The 19565-nt window shown below is 46.8% G+C and overlaps 2 protein-coding genes across 2 annotated transcripts; one reads left to right on the top strand and one right to left on the bottom strand.

The window, feature by feature from the left end:
- Nucleotides 1-1684: 1684 nt before the first annotated feature.
- Nucleotides 1685-5780, bottom strand: LOC8027925 (transmembrane protein 258). Its single transcript, XM_002409922.5, has 4 exons — nt 5705-5780; nt 3513-3625; nt 2484-2659; nt 1685-1820 (listed from the first exon to the last, which is right to left on the bottom strand). The coding sequence occupies exons 1-3, from the start codon at nt 5720-5722 to the stop codon at nt 2533-2535; spliced, it is 258 nt and encodes an 85-aa protein (XP_002409966.1). The 5' UTR covers nt 5723-5780; the 3' UTR covers nt 1685-1820; nt 2484-2532.
- A 2131-nt stretch (nt 5781-7911) lies between these two features.
- Nucleotides 7912-15899, top strand: LOC8027931 (very-long-chain 3-oxoacyl-CoA reductase). Its single transcript, XM_029988178.3, has 10 exons — nt 7912-8600; nt 10879-10925; nt 11001-11076; nt 11144-11254; nt 11608-11672; nt 11756-11800; nt 11889-12005; nt 13062-13127; nt 14752-14901; nt 15536-15899. The coding sequence occupies exons 1-10, from the start codon at nt 8384-8386 to the stop codon at nt 15683-15685; spliced, it is 1044 nt and encodes a 347-aa protein (XP_029844038.2). The 5' UTR covers nt 7912-8383; the 3' UTR covers nt 15686-15899.
- Nucleotides 15900-19565: the final 3666 nt, after the last annotated feature.

Raw genomic sequence — 19565 nt, 5'->3', positions numbered from 1 at the left:
TCATCGAGCGCTCACGGCCGCCGCACTCCGTGTCGACGGCGCCAGAGGGCGCCATTAAAGCATGTTCTGGATAGGCTGTGTGCAGCGGGCAGCCAAAGCGGCTTTCATTGTGTTTGCTGCGCGATTAAACACTAATTCGGCATGACACTTCATTGGCCACAAACGACAGCAAACACGGGGTAAAGATCAGTTCAGAATGGGAGCCACTTCGCGCTGCCATACCGCGAAACGGTCAAACAGCAAGACAAAGCCTCTCGCCGAAGGCCTTCGGAACGCTCGGAGCCGGTCGGATCCTCCTGCCCATATGACTGCAGTGCCACCGCGTACATCCGGGACTTTTCCGTGTCGGCGCCTTATCCCACTACTCCTTTCTAGTATGCGCCGCCTTTTCCACCGCTTGGCGGCGGGTATGTTGACGGGTCATTTCTTCTTCCCGTACTTTATAAACTGCATTTTTCTTTTTTTCATCTATAATGGTGAACAAAAACTACTTTTATAAATAATTGGAACGGTTCGCGCCACTTATATTTTGTATTTCGACCAAAAAGAAGTTTTTAGTGGCTCTGACCAGTAGTAAGCCCAGGACCAAAGACGTCACAATTTGCGCGCTTTCGGTACCGCGGGTTGCCCTCGTCGGTGGAGGAGGTTTCCGTGTCGTCCGGTTAAAATATGGTGCACTGATATTTAGCTACTCTTTCCGTGCCCGCTGGCTCGCCCGAACCCCAAGAGACGTGGAAACCGCATAAAAGGTAAACGCTTAAATATGATTGCAGGGCCCCTTTAAGCCTCGTCGTTTTGCCAGTGCAAACGCTTTCCTTCGAACTGCCTTTGCAGTTCGAAGGAACGCTTACCTGCTTGCACGTCTGCTCACTCCAGCACGTTTCGTTGGTGTTGGAAGCCAGTGAAACAGGAGCGAGTTTTAGTATTGAGTATACCAGCAAACGCAAGCGCTGTGTGTTTGCATTAGCTTTTGTGTGTTCCACACTGCATAACCTGAAATAGCAGTCTTGGATTGGCGCATGGCGATGATGTGCATGCGCAACGTGGAGCACGCCACTCTAACGCAAACATACAGTGCTTGCGTTTGCTTCTATATGCAATACTAAAACTCTCTAATAAAGTACAATCCCATACCGGCTGCAGCACCACATTGGGACAGTGAAGAGTGTTGTTTGCATTTGAAAATGACATTTCATGAGCCATGATCGCAAAAAGTTCCGCCGTGCCCGCCGAGGCGGAGAAACTGCGACCCTCACTAGTGTGCTTCCCGTTTCCGCCGCTGGAGGGCGAGCAACGAACTGGAGACGCCAATACACGACTGGGGAAAGACGCAATGGCAGTGGAGAGGAGAACTGTTTGCTTGTCGCCGGAGACGATCTGCCAGAACCTAGCCAAAGACAGCTTCGCTGCAAGAACTTTGCCAGTGCAGTACTACTACAAACCTGGGATCTTTCACGTGCGTCACACCGTAGTAATATACAAGAGCATGCCAGTATGATGCTCATTTAGAGTGAAATGGGGAGGGTGGAGATTGAGCCCAGGATGTTCGTGCATACCCTGGAAACGGTGTAATCTTGCACTGTGACCCTGGGTTTTGCAGCTTTCACTCCTTGTGCGCCAAGATGTGATGCGTTAACAAACTCGGCCACCGATCCCCCCGATAATTCACAACAGACAACGGAAACATTGAGACAAAACTTGTTTACTAAACAAAAAATGAAGATAACTGTACAGCAGTCAGACTTCACATGGCTTGTGATTGACAAGATATTTCAGTTGATGCCCCCTTCATGCCATCCAACGAACGAACCACCTGCCACCTGAAAAATAACACAATCCGTAGCAAGATATCACAACATTGGCTTTCCCAATCAGTGTCTACAGGCAACGTAACAAATAAACGTCTAGCATTGTTGGATGCATTGGACAGTCTACGATGTGATGTGAATACTGCAACACTCCAAAGCACCAATGTTACACTAAAATAATCACCACTGCTTCTCATAATACAGTAAACAACAAACATGTTTATCCACTGCAGTTCAGTGACATTGAAAAGTATGAATTGATGACAAACAATGTCTTTGGTACGTCTTCAATCAGAGTTTGTTGAATGCAAACCTGGTGCAGCTCAGTTTTCACAAGAACACTGCCTTATTCCCAATGGTAAGGTAACCAATACCTATTATATCTCCTAAACCTCAGCTCCAGCATGTTGTCTCAACACAGAGATGAAGCTACGAGGCATCCACCTTATTGCCACCAGGGTACAGTGAACCTCTTAAATCAGGTGGCAGCTTGCTCCACTTAGTGGAAACAGAGCAAAGCACCGTCAAGGGAGGAGTCTGAGACTGGTACTATGGCAGCAGGGCAGCTTCATTCTGCACTGCTAACAACAATAAATGAAGGTCAGAGAAGAAGGCACGCCCATCACCAAACGATGCTTGCCACACTTTCTGCAAAGGCAACCAAGAAAAACACACCTGATGTTCCGGTTCCCCCCAAGAGCACAGCGCTTGCCCCACAGCCCTCCTAGACGTATATCCCGACCCAGAGCAGCAGGAACAGGATGCCGAAGCCCAAGAACACAGCAGCCACCAGTGAGATGACCAGCTCCTTGAAGAGGTCTCGCGTGAACTTGGTTGATGTCACTTCATAGCTACAACCTCGAGTTAAGGGAGTCAACCTTGCATTGTGGGTGAAGTGGTCAGTGACAAAAGGCAAAACGAAAGCCATTATAAGGAAATAAAAACATTCTGAAGCGGTCTCAGTTAGAGAAGGTTCTACTTGTGCATGTTGTCTTCTGTTTTTGTTCGGTAGCAGCTCTTGTGCCAGAGCCTACTACAGCGAAAGGTGCCGAGAAAGCTTGCATTGTTTCGCTTACGAAATAGGTGAGGCACAGCAGAATGACATAATTGGGCTCTTATGCCACAATCCGAAGTGTTGATGCGTGTAATTTCTTTACCAGCAAGAATGCTACATTTCATTGCACGGTGTTACAAGGTTTCCTTAGGCACTGCGATGAAAGCAAATTTAAGAAAATGTGACGACCAAATAAGACAATTAAACGGATGAAGCACTCTGCCCGTTTCATTTAGTTCTTCTTGAGAGGTCACATTGTCTAGAGGTAGAGTCCGAGGCAGTGCGAGCTGGCCCACTTTAGTGCTAGCCAACAGGGGCAAGATGCCACACAGGATGCCTCCAGCATGCTCCAACTACGAAACCGACTGCCACACTTCAACAGGAAATGTGCCGGTCCTCTCCAATCTTTTCTCTTGACAGCTTAAAGTATGTAACACCGTGACATCGCGTTACATTTTGATGTTGCTCGACGGTTCACTCCTCCTGGCAGGGACCATGGCGTGAAACCAACAGCTGCGCTCTTCCGTTGCCGACACTCCCTCCCGTGGCCTTGCTGCTGTGCGACCAAGCGTGGCTTGGTACTGTGCGAACAAGACCAAGCAAGTTCCATGCAGGGTTTCCGGGTAAAGCCGTTGCTTTGAAAAGGATACACAAAGAACCAGGCCATGAAGAAAAGACCGATGCCCATGAGCACCAGCGTGAGGTGTGGGTACACCGCCGGGTTGACTGGGCTGACATACTTCTGCATGTGCTCGATGGCCAACTGCAAAAACAATTCCCCTCCGGCGTCGGAGCATGGCACAAGACCACATGCCACACATAGAAGGTTTGCAGAATACCTACTGCCTTCCAATGAAGCACACTCGATGGTTTCCCCAAGTAATGACATTCGGTCCATGTTGTTCGATACCTATCCAACTCTAACTGCCAACACATTTTTTTTTGTTCCTGACGTTAAATGGCTTTATTGACCAATCATTTTTTACACCCCTATAGAATCTCCAATAGAAGATATGCTATCAATAAGTCAATAAATAAATGATACTGTAAATAAATAAATTTTTCCAAGAATCTAGCCTCTAAAAATCTTGCGACTCGATAAATATTGTGAAACATTTATCAGACAAATATGTCGCCCGAATGTAACAAATATATAGCATATGACCTTTAATCGAAAAAATTTGTGCCCGCTAAATATTCTCAAATTCTAAACTTCAGATAATTTGTAGCCTATCAATCTCACGAAAATGAAGTCGCTTACAGTACGTAATTAAATAAATAAGGACATTAAAGAGATGAACAGAAAGCAACCGAAGCCGAGGGTTGTTTGCAGTGTTATGGGAGGTGCGAGCAAAAGTTTAGAAGGTATACCTTCCTTGGCCGGGTTTTTAAGCACACAAAGCTCTTGAGCCTCTGCTTTGATAGCATTGCACGTGACGAGACGTGGCGAGGGAGAGCACTATAGTTTATTCGTCCTTAAGCTTGTAGAGCAGAAAAGGTCACAGGTACAAGGTCACGGCTTTGGAAGGGTATGTTTCAAAGCAAGAAACGCAGACTAGCACGGATGCAGGAATTTCCTGAGCGGGGGGGGTCAGGTGTTGGTCAGCGTACCATTTGTTTAGGAACCCCCTCCCCATCTCCCTTGTTTCACGCCCTAAATTTTACACATGCAGAAATCAAGATGGGGGGTCAGGACATCTGGACCCCCCTCTAAATCCACCCCTGCTTGTAGCCTTGGTTGCCCTGTCAGCTTGAAGGTGAATGGAGTAGATGCAAGCATGGTGCCTAGACTAGTGTCCCACACGTGTTAGCACATGCAGCATGGTTCCTTTTGACAAAAGTGCCACAAGACATATATAAAGTAAGAGACACAGCACAAGCACTTGTGGTGCTTCTGCTGTGTGTCTTGTGGAGCTTTTGTCAAAAGGAAGGATGTTCCAACCAGCCCATCTCTCACTATTAAACATGCAGCCTGTTTATGAAGGTAACTCTGGTAGTGTTGCAATTACATGTGCTTACTCGCATGAGCATGCTCACATGAGCAGAGAAATAATGACAGTCAGGTGCCAGCTTGCAATCACGTCTAAAGGCAACTCGTGCGCTATTACTGCGTCCTTACATGATACGCATGTACAAAACAAGACATGGAAATATAAAGCTAAGAAACGCCAGCATATCTGGAATTTGGCAATTTGCTCTAACCGCCCGAAAGGTGACTGAGCTCGGCGGCGTCCCTCACTAATGCATTCGTTAAATGAAAAAGAAATAAATTTTTAATCATGAGTTTAGCTAGAATGGCAACTTATCGTAGCACACCGAATGTGAAGTCCTAAACTGAGGAGTGCTGTATTGCAAAAAAAAAAAAAAGTATTTGTTGAGGAAGGCACACAGACAATCTCCTAGCACTTTTGTGTGGTACGAAGTGCTACGAAGCATCAGTGACCCTTTATGGAACGAGTTTATACCGTCCTTGTTTCTGTTGCGCTATTTCATAAGCATTATTTTACTAAGGAGCAGAATGAGACTACCGTGCAAGCTACAGTAACCAGCAAACAGATAATCACACGGAATACTAGGCAACACAGAAGCAACGTAACTCGCACAGAACCGCACGAAAATGGATCTGTGATATGATAGCTTCGAACGCTATCCAACGCGGCGGCGTAGGTCATCACGCCACGTGTACATCGACGTTATTAAATAAGTAAAGCAAAATGACCGCGGATTTCGACCTAAACGAAACGTTTACTATTATAAGGAACAACTCTGCTAAGTTTCAAGGGCGGTATCAGTGTAGATTATTCACATTTACCGTCGACCTCTTCACAACAACACAACTCACCAAGCCGGCAGACGCCATGTTTGTAGGATTGAGTGAGTGACGTTGACAAACAACGTTGCCGACAGCGTCGCACCGTATCAAGCAAGCAAAAGTGGGCAAAACTTGGTGAAACGCTATCGAACCTTCTTTAATATTTTAGATAATTCGTCTAACAAACTCTAATATTTTATTCTATGATTTTTTTTATTTACAATGAATATAAATGGTTTATTGTGCTAAGTTTATAAAATCGATGTACGCAAGCTAGACACCTTAGATTTTGTGAAGTTCATTGAAGTTAAATAAATTATATAAAATGAGTTTAAAACTTTTTTATTTTTATGTGTAGCGTTCGGGGTCTTTCCATTTTGGTGAAATCAATGAACCGGTAAATCATGTAAAACGCGTGAGATTGCCAGAGCCGCCAGAGCCGCCAGAGCACGGCTGCTCGAATTTTGGGCACCATGTTTGAACGTAAAAGCGAGTCGCGCGAGTGGCGCGAGTAGCGCTGGTAGCGCTCCCGAGCTGCCGAGTCACACAAGGCATTATATGTTTGTCGACGTTCATCAGCACCACAGTCCTTCAATCGCTTCCCCGAAGGAGGTCGAACCTCTGGAAGCTCGCTAACGCCAACTAATCACCGACTGCAGGGTTGAAACATACACTGAATAAGCTCAATGCGTTGCGCATTGAGCTTTTCGTAGATGGTTTTCGCCGTCCCGCAACGCTCTCCGCAACCCGCTTCGATACCCGGAACTCTACGGTCCGCGCTGCCCCCTCCGCTAAGCGTTCCGCAACGAAAAAGTTGCTACTGCGCCTGCGCGCCGATAGCCTTGACTGTGGAGTTCCCGCTATCCTAGCGGGTTGCGGAGGGCCTTGCGGGACGGCGAAAACGATCTACGAAAACTCCCTATTATAATTAGGGGTGTCGCGAACTTTTGTCGAACCGGATTTTTAGGTCGAACTTTCGGGGTTCGACTATGTCGAACCGGTTCGACGAACCTTCGACTTTTGACCAGATTCGACCGGTTCGACCACTGATCTCTATGTCATTGAGATCAGTGGGTTCGACCACTGATCTCAATGACAATTGCTGGATCGCGCTTGCCGCTCCCGCAAGTGAAGCCACCGGGCGTCACTCGCTTGGGATACGATTTGCCGTTTTTGCTAGCCTTTGCTGCGGTTTTCCAGCGTGCTGACGACACGTTTTCTACTCGTTCGTCGTCATTCGCCGAAGAAGTTTTTTGAAGACTCTGTGTATTGTTGAGACTTTCCGTTGTGAACACGTGGAAAATTTTACGAAAGTGCAGTGTCGCAGGAAAAAGGCACAACGCGTCGAAAGGAAGGGCTGGCGGCGTGTTCAAAGCATCCTTGGCACGCCGAAGTGCCGTGTCTCTGTGCCTTCGCGCGCTTGGATACCGACCAAGAACCGACGCCGTGTGAATGTAATGAGTACTATCCCGAATTTCTTGGCTATAGCAGCCGCATTTACTGTCCATAGCGTATTTGAGGTGAAACAGCTTGCGAAAATGTAGAAACGGTCATATGGGGGTGGTAACTACTAGAGCACTATATAGCTCCTTCGGAGCAGAGTAGCGCAATCTAGAACGCCGCCTCTCGGCGACTAGCAGCGAACGCCCGGAGGTTCCAACTGCGGTCAGAAATGCATGGAGAACGTGAGAAAATCGTTGTTTCTCCACTATTGTAGGAATGTACGGAATCGCAATCATTTTTGACATAATAATGGAACACTTCAGAATAATTTGCGCTAAGTTTTGTGCCCCGCAAGGACCTGACTTTTTTAAAAAAATTGCTTGAGCGGCATCATGCAGCAGACGACATGGCGACGTCACACCATTCACGTGACCCGCTCCGGCCAACCCGAAAAGCCCATCTCCGCTGCGAGCAAAAATCGTCTGCTTCAAACGCCATTGCCTTGGAAATTGCCTTCTCAAAATTTGCACACGCATCCGATATTGTTAAAACTTTGATAAAGTGTTTAGTGCTTTGCTAACTTCACGACAGACTAGTTTTGAAAAATGTGAACTCGCCGTTCATTTTTTAATCAGCCGTGTTGTGTCGATCTCCATGTATTCTCCCATAGGGCGGGCCGCCTCCTGGAACCCTGAGTACCACGTGACTCGCGCCGAGCCGCTCTGTCGGCCATGTTGTCGGAAAAACACGGGGTTCAAAGGATTGCGTTACTCTGCTCCGTAGGAGCTATATAGTGCTCTATATGCCACAAGGCCACTGGTCTCTATGACCACAAGGCCTAGCACAAAGCCCACAAGCCGTCTTGCAACTTGGTGCAAGCCACTGATCTCAATGTGCAAGCCACGTGCAAGCCGTTGACAAGACTTGCTCTCTGTTCTCAGGTTCAACTCAGGTTGTCCTCACTCTTCCCTCTCAAAGCCTGCCAAGCCAAAGCCAGCCAAAGCCCCAAAGCCAAGCCAAGCTGGCCAAGACCGCCTCCTGCTGCCCTCTCTCCGCCTCAGCCTCTCTCCACATCCACAACCAAGCCGACCAAGCGGGAAGAAGAAGAAAGAAGATTCTTGATCTCGCTTGCACCCATCTCGCCGGTTTCGCCCGGCGGAAAACCCTAGAGGAAAACGATAAACACTCTGGAGACGAAGCAGTCGCGTCTCGTTCAAGTCAAGGCGGCGGCAAGGGGCCACATCTTCGCCACATCGAACAAGCATCATGGCCAAAGGAGGAGGACCACACAACGCCGAGAGCTGTCCCTTCAGCTCGGGAGGCACACCGACGTCGGTGATGATCTGTTCCATCATCGGACTCGTGTTCGTGGTCTACGTGCTCGTCAAGCTGCTCATTTCGCTGTGGCGAGGTTTCTACACTTGCTTCCTCGCACGCTGGCTCGGTTTCACCGCCGACTTCAGAAAGATGGGCGAATGGGCGGGTGAGTTGACCACACTTGGTTGCATTTGACGATGGACCGCGGCGGACCATACGAGCCATATCGGCCAATCAGCGCTGTGAACCTATCACGCGATTACACCGATTACGCTCGGCTCTGCGTCTATTCCGAAGGCCACATTACGCTCGCGCTATGCAGCTACGTCTGCTATGCGTTCGAATGTGTGTGCGCCAGCGCTGTTCCCAGAACTCTGCGGTCATTCCGATTTTGGTTTTGTCCCCCGAGGAGGAAAACCGCGAAACACCTTCAGGCAGTTTCTGAGTTCTCACGCTTATTTCCTCTTCGGTGCCCTTGTAAGGGAGATCCAGAGACATGTGAAGCTCTACTTCCTTTTAAGAGAAAAAGGAAAGAGCGGAAAGCGTTTTCCGTGTATTGTTCCGTGTCTACTGCAGGTAGCAGCAGTCCCTGTGTAAGTAAAATTGAAACTATGTAAAGCGGCGGACAAAACCGGTCCTTGGCCGTTGGGCCGTGAAATCCGTGCACCTTTTTTCGGGGGTCGCGGCCTCTTCCGAAAAAGCTACGCGCGCCGGTCCCACAGGTTAACACGTAATAAAACGGTCGCAAAAAAAAAAAAAAAAAAAGGAAAAAAAAAACATTTTACGTTACACTTGACTCTGCGTTATCGGCAAGGCGCTCTTGGTTGGAATGATCGCACGTTATCAACCCTGCTCTTCTTTTTTCTCTTTTTCAGCAGAACGGGGTACATTATGATGTCTGCTCCAAAAGGGGAAAGCAGAAAAATGTTTAGAAAAGAAACTCTTGGCGGCAGGGTTTGGCCTTGACTCGTGCGTAGCTTTTGACGTCAACGTGTGCGGAGAGTCCGAAAAACGAGGAAATCACTTTCAAATCGCACGCAGAAACATCGCGCCGGCAATTCCCAGGGTCGTCTAGTGGAGAGAGAACATCGATGAAATGTCGTTTACCCTCTTTAAAAATAGCTTGGCACGAACTCTACTTAATACAAGGTTACATTCTGGCTTTTACCGATCCCCATTGCACGATTGGAATCCTAGAGCTAGGGCTTCCCTCCACGAGTTGTATTGCTGTGTCACAGCGGCATCCCAGGATGTCAAAAATTAATTTCGGGACCAGAAAATTTAAGCTTAGTCTTTTGTATGGCAAGACATAAGCTGAGCCATCGCCGCAGGTACCCAGCACAGATGCCGGCGAATGCATCATCGAGAGATGGCCAATGTGCAGAAATTTCTTTATGGTTGCGTTCCTTGTGGAAGTGTTGAAACCTTGGCACACCTACCAGAATTTCTGACGGATGGCTGCATACGGCTGAGCCCTTCTAATCGTATAGTGGCTTGCATCATCTAGCCACTGTTTTTTTACACTTCAATAGTTAATCTCTACTTAATGTACAAAACACTTAAGTGTATTCTCTTAATAGTAATACTTAAAATTTTGACTAGCAGCTCACCTATTTTCTTCTGCTTCTGGGCATTAAGAATGCTGTAGTTTGTGTTGTGCTACAGCCTATGCCAGACAAGAAAACAGGCGCTGTAAAAGAAGCTGGGAGCTTGACATAACCACACGCTTTCCTCGAGATTTTGCTTAGGGGGTTATAAAATGTAAAGACCCAATTTCATTTTTTTTTCTTGATTTGTTAAAGGTTACATGCAAATGCGGTTAATTAAGTATCGTAAAATATGGGGAGCACTCGCTCCACTTTCACTGAAAACTGTGTTAATCTAGACATGGGTGCTTGTCGAGTCAAATTGGGCGCTTAACGTATAGTTTCAGAATTCCCAAGTTTGGGGAATGTCAATACTGGGCGCTTGAACGAAGAGGACGCTTCCGCTGTATTTTACGGTATATATTCTGTGCATGACTGTGTGGTACGGCGAACGACGACAGATATATTAAAATAAATTGCACATTGTCATTGTTGTTTTCTGGGTCATTTTCAAGTGTAGTTTTTTTACCAGACGTGTTATAGCAACCACATTTTTTTTTTTTTAATTATTATTATTTATAACTTGGGGGGGGGGGGGGGGAATACAGGCTATTAGGAAACTAAATTAGTCTTAGGGCTAGCCTTATGATAGTACCACACTACTATCAAACTGTTAATACATAGGTACCATCCAAGATCCACACAGTTGGGTCTTTGCTACATGTTGCCGAGGTATTCTGCCGGCGACTCGTCGTGACCTGCAGTTTTCCCAGTCGCAAGCAGATGGTGCTTTTCATTGTGGTTAATCACTGGAATAGTCTTGCCGTCCTCACTAAATGACTTCTTCATTCCTTTCAGTGATCACCGGAGCGTCGGATGGCATCGGTAGAGCGTACGCAGAAGAGGTAATGTTTTTGTCTATAAATTGCGTGTCGATAGTCATCGTCATTCCTGAATTAACACCGTTTGCACCCGCACAGTTGGCGGCGCGGGGACTTAATGTGGTGCTCATCAGCAGGACGTTGGAGAAACTCCAGGAAGTTGCCAGCGAAATCGGTTTGTCAATGCCACTTTCACAAGGTCTAGGGACTTTTGAATAACTCGTGTATGCTTTTGCTTGCAGAGAAAGCATACAAGGTCAAGACCAAGGTCATTTCTGCAGACTTCACCGGGGGCAACGAGATCTATGAGGTCATAAGACGGGAACTCGAAGGCCTGGAAGTTGGAGTCCTGGGCAAGTGCCTTCAAATCACTTCATCATAATCTGAACTGTGGAACTCTGCTGGGTTGAATGCTTTCTTGGTGCGAGAGCCAGCCTCTGCTAAAATGATTATACTTTGTCTCACACCCTATCATGGACTACGGCCCAAGCTAGGGCCAATTACGAATATGTATTTTTGTTTCGTTATTATGAACGACTGGCATTGAGGCAGCACTGTAGTGCGAGCCAAGACAGTAAAGTTTAACATCCGGCACTAAGAAAACGGTGGTCCCTCGCTTGGGCTAACTGTGTTCTGGAGTGTACGTAACTCGTCACATTGAGTTGTTAATGAACTGACTTAACATTCCGTGCACACCAATCTACAGTAAACAACGTGGGCACAAGCTACTCCTACCCCGAGTTCTTCAGCGCCGTTCCAGAAGGTGACAAGGTAGGACACTGCCAGTTCACGTGACTCAGCATAGTTTTGGTGGTCGTTTGTTTGAGTCTTGTTTTCTGTTCATTCCCGGACAGGTCATGGACGGCATCATCAGGGCCAACTGCCTCGCGGGAACCATGGTACGAGCTGTTCCTTCAAATGTGCTTTTATCAACGGCATTGGTGCGGAGTTTTTTTGTTTTCATCAATGGTGTCCTCTTAATTGCAGATGACTCGAATTTGCCTGCCCCAAATGGACGAGCGCCGCCGTGGCGCCATCATCAATGTCTCTTCAATCTCTGCCATGCATCCACTTCCACTGCTCAGCACTTACGCTGCATCGAAGGTCAGCATTTCTATGCATCTTGGTGGCACTGTTTTTTGTTTTTTTTCACCTTTGGAAGCACTTTAGATTAGGGGTCTCAAACACTCGGCCAGCAAACAACCGGCTGCGAGCCTTTGTTCCCCTGCCTCGGGCGCTAGAAATAGCATGTGCCATAATAATCTCATGTCACCAATTTATTTCTGTTCGAAACATAGCTCTGCTCTTATAATGTTTAGTATGCCATTCTATTTTAGTTTGTCTTGGCTTTCATTTTAATTTTTGCTTCGCAGATTTTTGTCCTTCCCGGCTGCACAAACTCGCTTAGCAGGAGCAACTGCCAATGATAAAGCTTGGAATTCTTGCCTTCAGAAAATACAGTAGAATCTCGTTAATTCGAACTTGAGCGGTACAGAAAATTTGTTAGAATAAAGCAAAGTTTGAATTACCGGGAGTTTCCTCCCACAGAGACAGATAGGATGGGACCTGTACGTTAGTTTGAATGATCCGCAAGTTTGAATTGAGAGAGTTTGAATTAACGAGATTCAACTGTATCAACATATAAAAATCGTCAAAAAACAAAAAACTGTCAAATAGCTTTTTTTTTTTTTTTTTTTTATGAATTGAGCAACAGGAACTACAGTGTGCCTGCTCTCTTATTCAATTAAAAAAAAAAAAAAAAAAATACAGCATGGTGGCAAGGCGGTGTCATTTTAATTCTTATTATCACATCAGGCAAGTGCCTAAAGTAGTCCCAGAAACAAATGAAACCTAAAGATGGCACAAGCAGAAAGCACGAGGTCGGTCTCCATAAAATCACCCACCCCCCCCCCTATCCCAGGCGTGACATTGGCCCTCGACCTTTTGGGGGTGGGCTACCTACCCTCCGCACTCAAATGAGTTTGAAGCCCCTGCTTTATGCTTCGTCTCACTAAAACCGTGCAGTACAGCCATAGCTACAGGGAAGAGTGTATCCCTCCTCTTGAACAGGTTGGCATACGCTCTCTCCCCCGTAGCTTTGGCTGTACTGCATGGTATTGGTGAGACGGAGTATAGACAATCTGTTCAACTCTGCTGCAGGCCTACATGGACTACCTCTCTCAAGGTCTGCAAGCCGAATACAGGGAACGCGGCGTCTACATCCAGGTAAGGTGATTTACCGAGTCGCAACATACAATTCCCTTGTTTTTGTCTTGACTCTTAGATCCAACTACAGAAAGTGGCAGAGTTTTAGAGCTACTGACTTGAGTTAGCTAACCTAACAATTTAGTCAGATTAGCGCGTGCCAAGGTTGCAGGAATGAGAATGAATGACAACTGACTGGTGCATTTACTACAAGGGGCATCCATAAAGTTTGTGTTCTTGTCATAAAGGAACAGAGATGCAGCAATGAAACTCGGGTAGGAGTTCAGTCTTTCTCTACATGTTCACCACCGAAAGTTGCACACTTTTGCCAGCGATGGACAACCCGCCAGAGGTGGTTGTTGTAGAATTCCTACAACAACCACCTCTGGTTTTGAGTGTTAGGGAATTGCTCCACTTCAGCAATCGCTTGGTCGTCATCCTTGAAATGCTTTCAGGCTTGTTTGGCCACGCTGGAAGCGTCTGCGCCGTTTAACTGGAGTGTCATAAACTGGGGTGTTGTCCCCGAACTCCACCACCAGATTCAAACGAATCTCCCTGGCACTGCTTCCCTTCGAATGAGAAAACGGGTCACTGCACACTTTGACTTTCTGGACGGGCGGTGCCAAAGCTGGCAGCAAACTCCGACGACTTGAAAGTCGTCATAGTTTGTTCCCAGCTTTTACAACATTTTTGAACCCACAGTTCATGCCCAGGTTACTGATCAGGGCAAATTGCTTTCTATGTCGTAGTCAATACATCTGTCTGCGGCATTTTGAAATCATTGTTATGACCGAATCCAACCATATATCACAATATGTGCAGACAAGAACCAGAAAATAGTTGCATCTGCCACATCGTTGTCACATGGTGCGTCCTAGCCCAATGTTATGCGCACAGTATTTTCGTGCGGACATGTTATTGCCACCTCGTTATCCACCACACACTCCTCGTACATTAAACCAGATCCGTTGTTAAATCACCCAAGCACCAAGGGGCATGCTAAGAGTTTGGTTACATGCACTGCACCTCTGGCTTCTGCAGCAGTTACTGTTCTAAATCAAAAACATGAAACTAAACGGCACTTTGCACGTGCATTTGGAACAGGTTTTGGTTATTTACTTTGAAATCTTCAACACCGACAAAGTGAGCTTGCGCAGTTTTTGGGGCTTACATTCCCAAATTCTCCTTTGTGCTTGAGCAGTTTGGCAGAAGGCCTGTTAGTGCTTCTCGTTGTGCTCTGCAGAAAAACCAAGTGCAGGTCCTGTAAAGTCGAACAGTCTAGCACAATAGAGCCCGTTCGCATTTGTTTACGACAGAGTTCTTGCAATCTCTTACGACGAGAGAATGCGCCGACGCCACCTATGAAATGACCCTGGAACCCAATTTCACTAGATCGAAGGTTTTGCGGTATTTGCGAGATCAAATGCATGCACGATCTATGAGAAGCTATTTTCTCTTCAAGAGGTTTAAGGGGTTTAAAGGCACGCAGTTGTAAGGAGTCGCCGGTGTTTGAGCCAGCCTTTAGTTCTTGTCACTGTACTCTAAATTCTACGGATGGCTTGGCTTTGTTTGACTGCAACCGTCGTCTACGTACCCCCGATTCGACCCCGGACCATGGTCTGCATGTTGCGCAATCTCTTTGCAGTCGGTGATGCCAGCCTACGTGTCGACCAAGATGTCCAAGATCCGCAAAGCGAGCTACATGGTGCCCACGGCCAAGACCTACGTCAGGGAGGCCCTGAACACGGTCGGCGTGGAGCACGCTACCTATGGCTACCTGCCCCACAAGTTCAGGGTATGGCTTCTTTTTTGCACGCGCATCCATATTGCAAGGTGCACATGGTGAAAAGGGTTAAAAAGAAATTTGTGGAGCGGGTTGGTTAAAAAAGTGTGCCTCAGGCACCCGGTGTCTACGAGCAAGGCACAACGGCACAAAAAGAGACTCTGACACAAGGAGGAGGGATACACGGGCATAGGACCGCCTTGTTTTTGTCGTACTGTGTGTTGACTAGTGCAGCCAGAAACGTTGCCAACTTATTTATACCGTTTGCCATCCGGTTCATAACACGGTAGTGCGAGTCACGTGTCAAAAGAAGCTAGCGGACTTGCCGTTTGCCATCGTCGTCGATTTTGATAAATGAGGTGTTCGGGACGCCTAAGTGTTGTCAAAGGTAGGAAGCCTGCGCTGGAGGCGGGACAACTGAAGCCCCTCCCTGTCATTCTCCCCTTATCAGCGACTGTAGTGGTCATTGCAATGCAAAGGAACCTGCACTACGTTCTCCGCACGCACTTACTCTATGCTCCTTCTGGGAGTAGTGAGGAGGCACCGTTTATCGGGATCTCACACTTGTCCAACGTTGCACTCGAATGTATCGAGCCAGTGATTATCGTTCAGCGTTCTTTGGCAACGTTTTTCACTCTTGACGCAGGCGTACGTCCAGGAGACTCTGAAGAACTGGCTGCCGCACGACATGTTCATGAACATCTCCCGCTCGTCGCTGCTCTCCATCCGCCAGCTCTACTACAAGAAGAAGGGAGTGGAGGACGTGTTCCTGGGCAAGGGAAAGAAAACCCACTAGTGCAACTCTGCACTTTGTTGGGAACCGCCGGATGCATCGAGGGGGGGCCGAGTTCACGAGGACTGGTCACGTGGGGTAACTTGCCGTTTGTTCAGACAGTGCCGAGTTCTGTGTTCATGTTGCGTGTTGCTTTGTTTCGTTGCGCATTCCATTTTGGGAAGGGGGATGCGTGTCTTTGTTTCAGGAGCTCAATAAAATTTTTCTCACTTCGTCCTTCCGCTGCCAACGCCTTCGCTTCCGAGGCTAGTAGTTTGCCAGCCTCCATGCCAGATCATTTCAGACGGCTAATCGCTGGTACAGTGATGTCTAATTAATAGACACATTCGTTCCCCAAAAAAATTGTCCACGAGACAAAAATGTGCGTATTTATTCAGACAATCCCCAAAACGTTTGTCTACCGTAATGTCCCGAGAGATGGCCCACCTAAAATTGAAAGTGAATAGTGTGAAAATAAGGAGTGGGCTAACTTTCGGAGTGCAAAGCCTACGAAACTTGCGATCACAGAGGGCAACTTGCGATCACATAGGGCCGGCAATGAGCCAAAGCCACGACGGGAGATAAGCAAACGTTCCCAGTCAGCAACGTTCGCTTATCTCCCGTCGTTGCTAACTAACACCATTTCTGCCAAGGTCACCATTGGACAAGGCCCTTCAATTGCTACAAGTGGGTGCTGTCTTTAGTGTTTCTGGAAAAATAGCAAATTGTGCCAAAAAATAGGGGGCGGGTTATCTTTCGGGGGTGAGGCATCCCTGGGGATATTACGGTATTTACTAGCAGGGTATTTATATTAAAGGACCCATGAAACGATTTTCGGACTTCCGGCCAAAAGATGGCGTTTGGGGACGCCCCCCCATACAATGTTTCCCGGGTCACATGCGCATGACGCGCCGCGGGGTATGCAGCTTCCGGTCTTGTCCTCTCCTTAGCACTGTGGAAGTTGCTACAGCGAGAGCAGACTCTCCCCTCTCTCCCCATTAATAAACTGCTAAGACCGGCCATTTTGACGGTGTGGAATGCACATTGCAAAAGAACCCTGGAAGCTAGCCATCAGCACGCGCTCAGCAGTCGCGCGCACAGCTATGGCCGCCAGTGAATACTTCCTATACTCTGTTTTACCTTGTGTTGTACCGCAGGAAAGGCTACAAGCGCGAGCTCCTTGCTCTATGGCACACCTCGGCGGCACGAGCTCTCGTGCAGTAAGGGCAGCTGCCAACGCTATGAGCTCACGCTTCTAGCCTTTGCTGCAGTACAACATAAGGTGAAACGGAGTATAGTTGCAGGCAGGCGAACCAGGTGCACGAGAAAGAAAAGAAACCATGCAGCTGCCGAAACACGGTTTTTATATCGCGTTGATCACACTGCTCGTCCAGTAGCAGCGGGGAGGGGATGCTTCGACTTACTCCGGATAGATGGCGCTGCAAAAACTTTGTGTACTGAACAAGAATATAAAACTTTCGATTCGTTTGTTTATGCTGGAACGAAATAATTTCTAAACGTTACCATTAAACTGAGAATATACTTGTTCAAAAGCGATCTCAATAACCGCACCCACCGTGACGTCACAAAGTTAGTTCCTATGGCTGCCGTACGCGAAGTCAAGTCAAGAAATAGCTCCTTTTTGTTTTTGCGGTTATGCAGCGCATTCGCGACATTTCGAGAGAAGTGGTTGTGTTTTATGGTCCTTGCGCTAAAATGAACAAAAAAAGGGTAATAAGGGGCACATTCTCTCGAGGTTAAAATCGTTTCATGGGCCCTTTAACAGGATCTGTATTAACGAAATGACTGTACTGGTTGAAGCACCATTTTGAGTGTGTGCTGTCAGATAGCGAGGCTACAGGTAGCTCAGCTTCTGTACATTGCTCCAAAGTTCACATTCATTTTCAGCACACGAAAGCGTTGCAGCACAACAACGACTACAGAGATTCTTGGAACTGATTTTCAGGAGCGATACAACAAATGCGTCCTACACCAAGTATTAGGGGCTGGAAGTTTGCCGATCCAGAGATCGATGTGAGCGATTCGGAAGCAATGGGCGGTTCCTTTGCACCTATAACATTGAGAAACAGCTTCCTACACGTTGAGGTCATGGAGAATTTTCTGAGGCACCTCGAATGCAGTACGAGAGGGGTCGATTCCACTACATGTACAGCGTGTCCCCAAAAAATATCTAGTGTCTTTTTCTCACCGCAAGTGTAAACTATGCATCGTCGAACGGTCGTTTTCCGCCCAAATGTAGCGCTAGCAGTTTGAACCAGGTGCCAAAGTTTAGCACTAAATGTTATCTTGTTCAAAAGTTAAGTGATTTTCTGAAAACTTTAATGGGAAAATGGCACCCATTTTCACCTGTTTTCGGCAAGTGGTGCCACAGGGCATGTATTCGAGAGTGCCATCAGGTGCCATTTTCCCATTGAAAATGTAAAAAAAATTGCTGTGCTTACAGCTTTTCAATAAAACAACGGTTAGTGCTGGAACTTTGGCATCTGGTTTGGACCGCTAGCACCACCTTTGGGCAGAGAATGAGCGTTCAGCGATGCATAGTTTATTTTTGTGGTGAGAAAAACACTAAATATGTTGCAAGGGCACCCTGCACGTCAATAGCTTGCGAGGGCGACCCACCTTGGCCAGGTTTATTCTGTGTTACTATAAATTGACTAGAAAGATTCAACTCCCTCGGCTACTGTTCTAGCTCGAGCTTGTCAAAACAAAACTTGAGAAAAAGATGAGTCCCCATAATCGGACGTCAAGCCAAATTTCCAATTGTTATTCGAACAAAACAAAACTTGGAACGGATTTGTTGTGTTATAGAGTTAAGCCACAGCCTCCCGAGATTTTTCGTGCACTCTGCTCTGGCCTGTCTAAATGCTCGGCTGCCCTGCAGGAAAAGGAAGCCGAGTCAGTTCACTAGATCTCTGCATGTGGCGCTTACAACTAACCAGAAACAGAATCTCCTCAAAGCACGGTGTCAAGTGTGACCCCGTGGCATGAAGCTTGCATTTCCATTCTTATTGTCATCGAAATAGAGACGGGTAAATCTATCTCTGTTGCTTCACAATTTTTATTCGCTTCCCCGGTGTTTGCACTCTTTCGCTGAATGATGCCTCGGAATGTAAAAGCTCACAGATTTTTTTCTTTTTTTTTTATATGGAGGCTCTTGGATCATGCGTACCATATTTAATTTTATTATCATTAAAATTCCTCAGCTTTGTAAAAAAAATGTCCTTTGTATTATTTGTCAAGCTTATTCGGTATATTGCTCCCAAATTAATAATTGCAGCCGAGTGTTTTCTGTGGCTTACTCTCTAGGCAACGAAAGCCTAACTGAAAACTTCATGAACTTGAAGAACAGGAAAAAGTTAGAAAACTTAATAATGTCTGCCTAAAACCTAAAAATCCAAACTGTAAATGCCGAAAATCTGAAAGGGATGCGCAACAATGCGGTGCCTGAAATTCTCCTTGAAGTTTTGTTAACCTTTGAAAACAGGATAAAACAGTCGGCAAGATATCGAGGCTCCTTTCTTTTTCGGACATGCACATTTTCTAGCCGTTCGTGCTTGTGTTTCCACACGTTGCCTTTATGGGACAGTGCCCTTCTACGGAGAGCCATCCATGACCTTTAGGCTGCAAACTGGCACTGTTGTTACTCGTGACCTATACAAGAACTAGTCTTCTGTAAGGTAGCGAATAGGGCGAGTTGGGAAACATTATACATGATGAAAACCGCTCACACGACGACGACGGAGTGAAACAACAAACACTACAGGACGAAGCTGTTTTCGCAACTGAAGTTTTATTAGTGAAATTAACAGAAATAAAACAGCGTAGCCGACAGTGATTACATCAACACCTACTTATCTATTAGGCACTACGCAATATTTGGAGC

The sequence above is a fragment of the Ixodes scapularis genome, unplaced genomic scaffold (assembly GCF_016920785.2).
Source record: "Ixodes scapularis isolate PalLabHiFi unplaced genomic scaffold, ASM1692078v2 PGA_scaffold4__175_contigs__length_147842914, whole genome shotgun sequence".
NCBI classification, from domain to species: Eukaryota; Metazoa; Arthropoda; class Arachnida; order Ixodida; family Ixodidae; genus Ixodes; species Ixodes scapularis.
This window is presented reverse-complemented; position numbering and strand designations above follow the sequence as displayed.

Bases quoted from the DNA above. Each gene is read 5' to 3' on its own strand.
- LOC8027925 (XM_002409922.5), bottom strand. The intron at 2,660-3,512 runs GTATCCTTTTCA...TCGAGGTTGTAG, and splicing joins TTCATGGCCTGGTTCTTTGT to CTATGAAGTGACATCAACCA.
- LOC8027931 (XM_029988178.3), top strand. From the start codon at position 8,384: ATGGCCAAAGGAGGAGGACCACACAACGCCGAGAGCTGTCCCTTCAGC. The intron at 11,077-11,143 runs GTTTGTCAATGC...TTTTGCTTGCAG, and splicing joins GGAAGTTGCCAGCGAAATCG to AGAAAGCATACAAGGTCAAG. The intron at 13,128-14,751 runs GTAAGGTGATTT...ATCTCTTTGCAG, and splicing joins AACGCGGCGTCTACATCCAG to TCGGTGATGCCAGCCTACGT.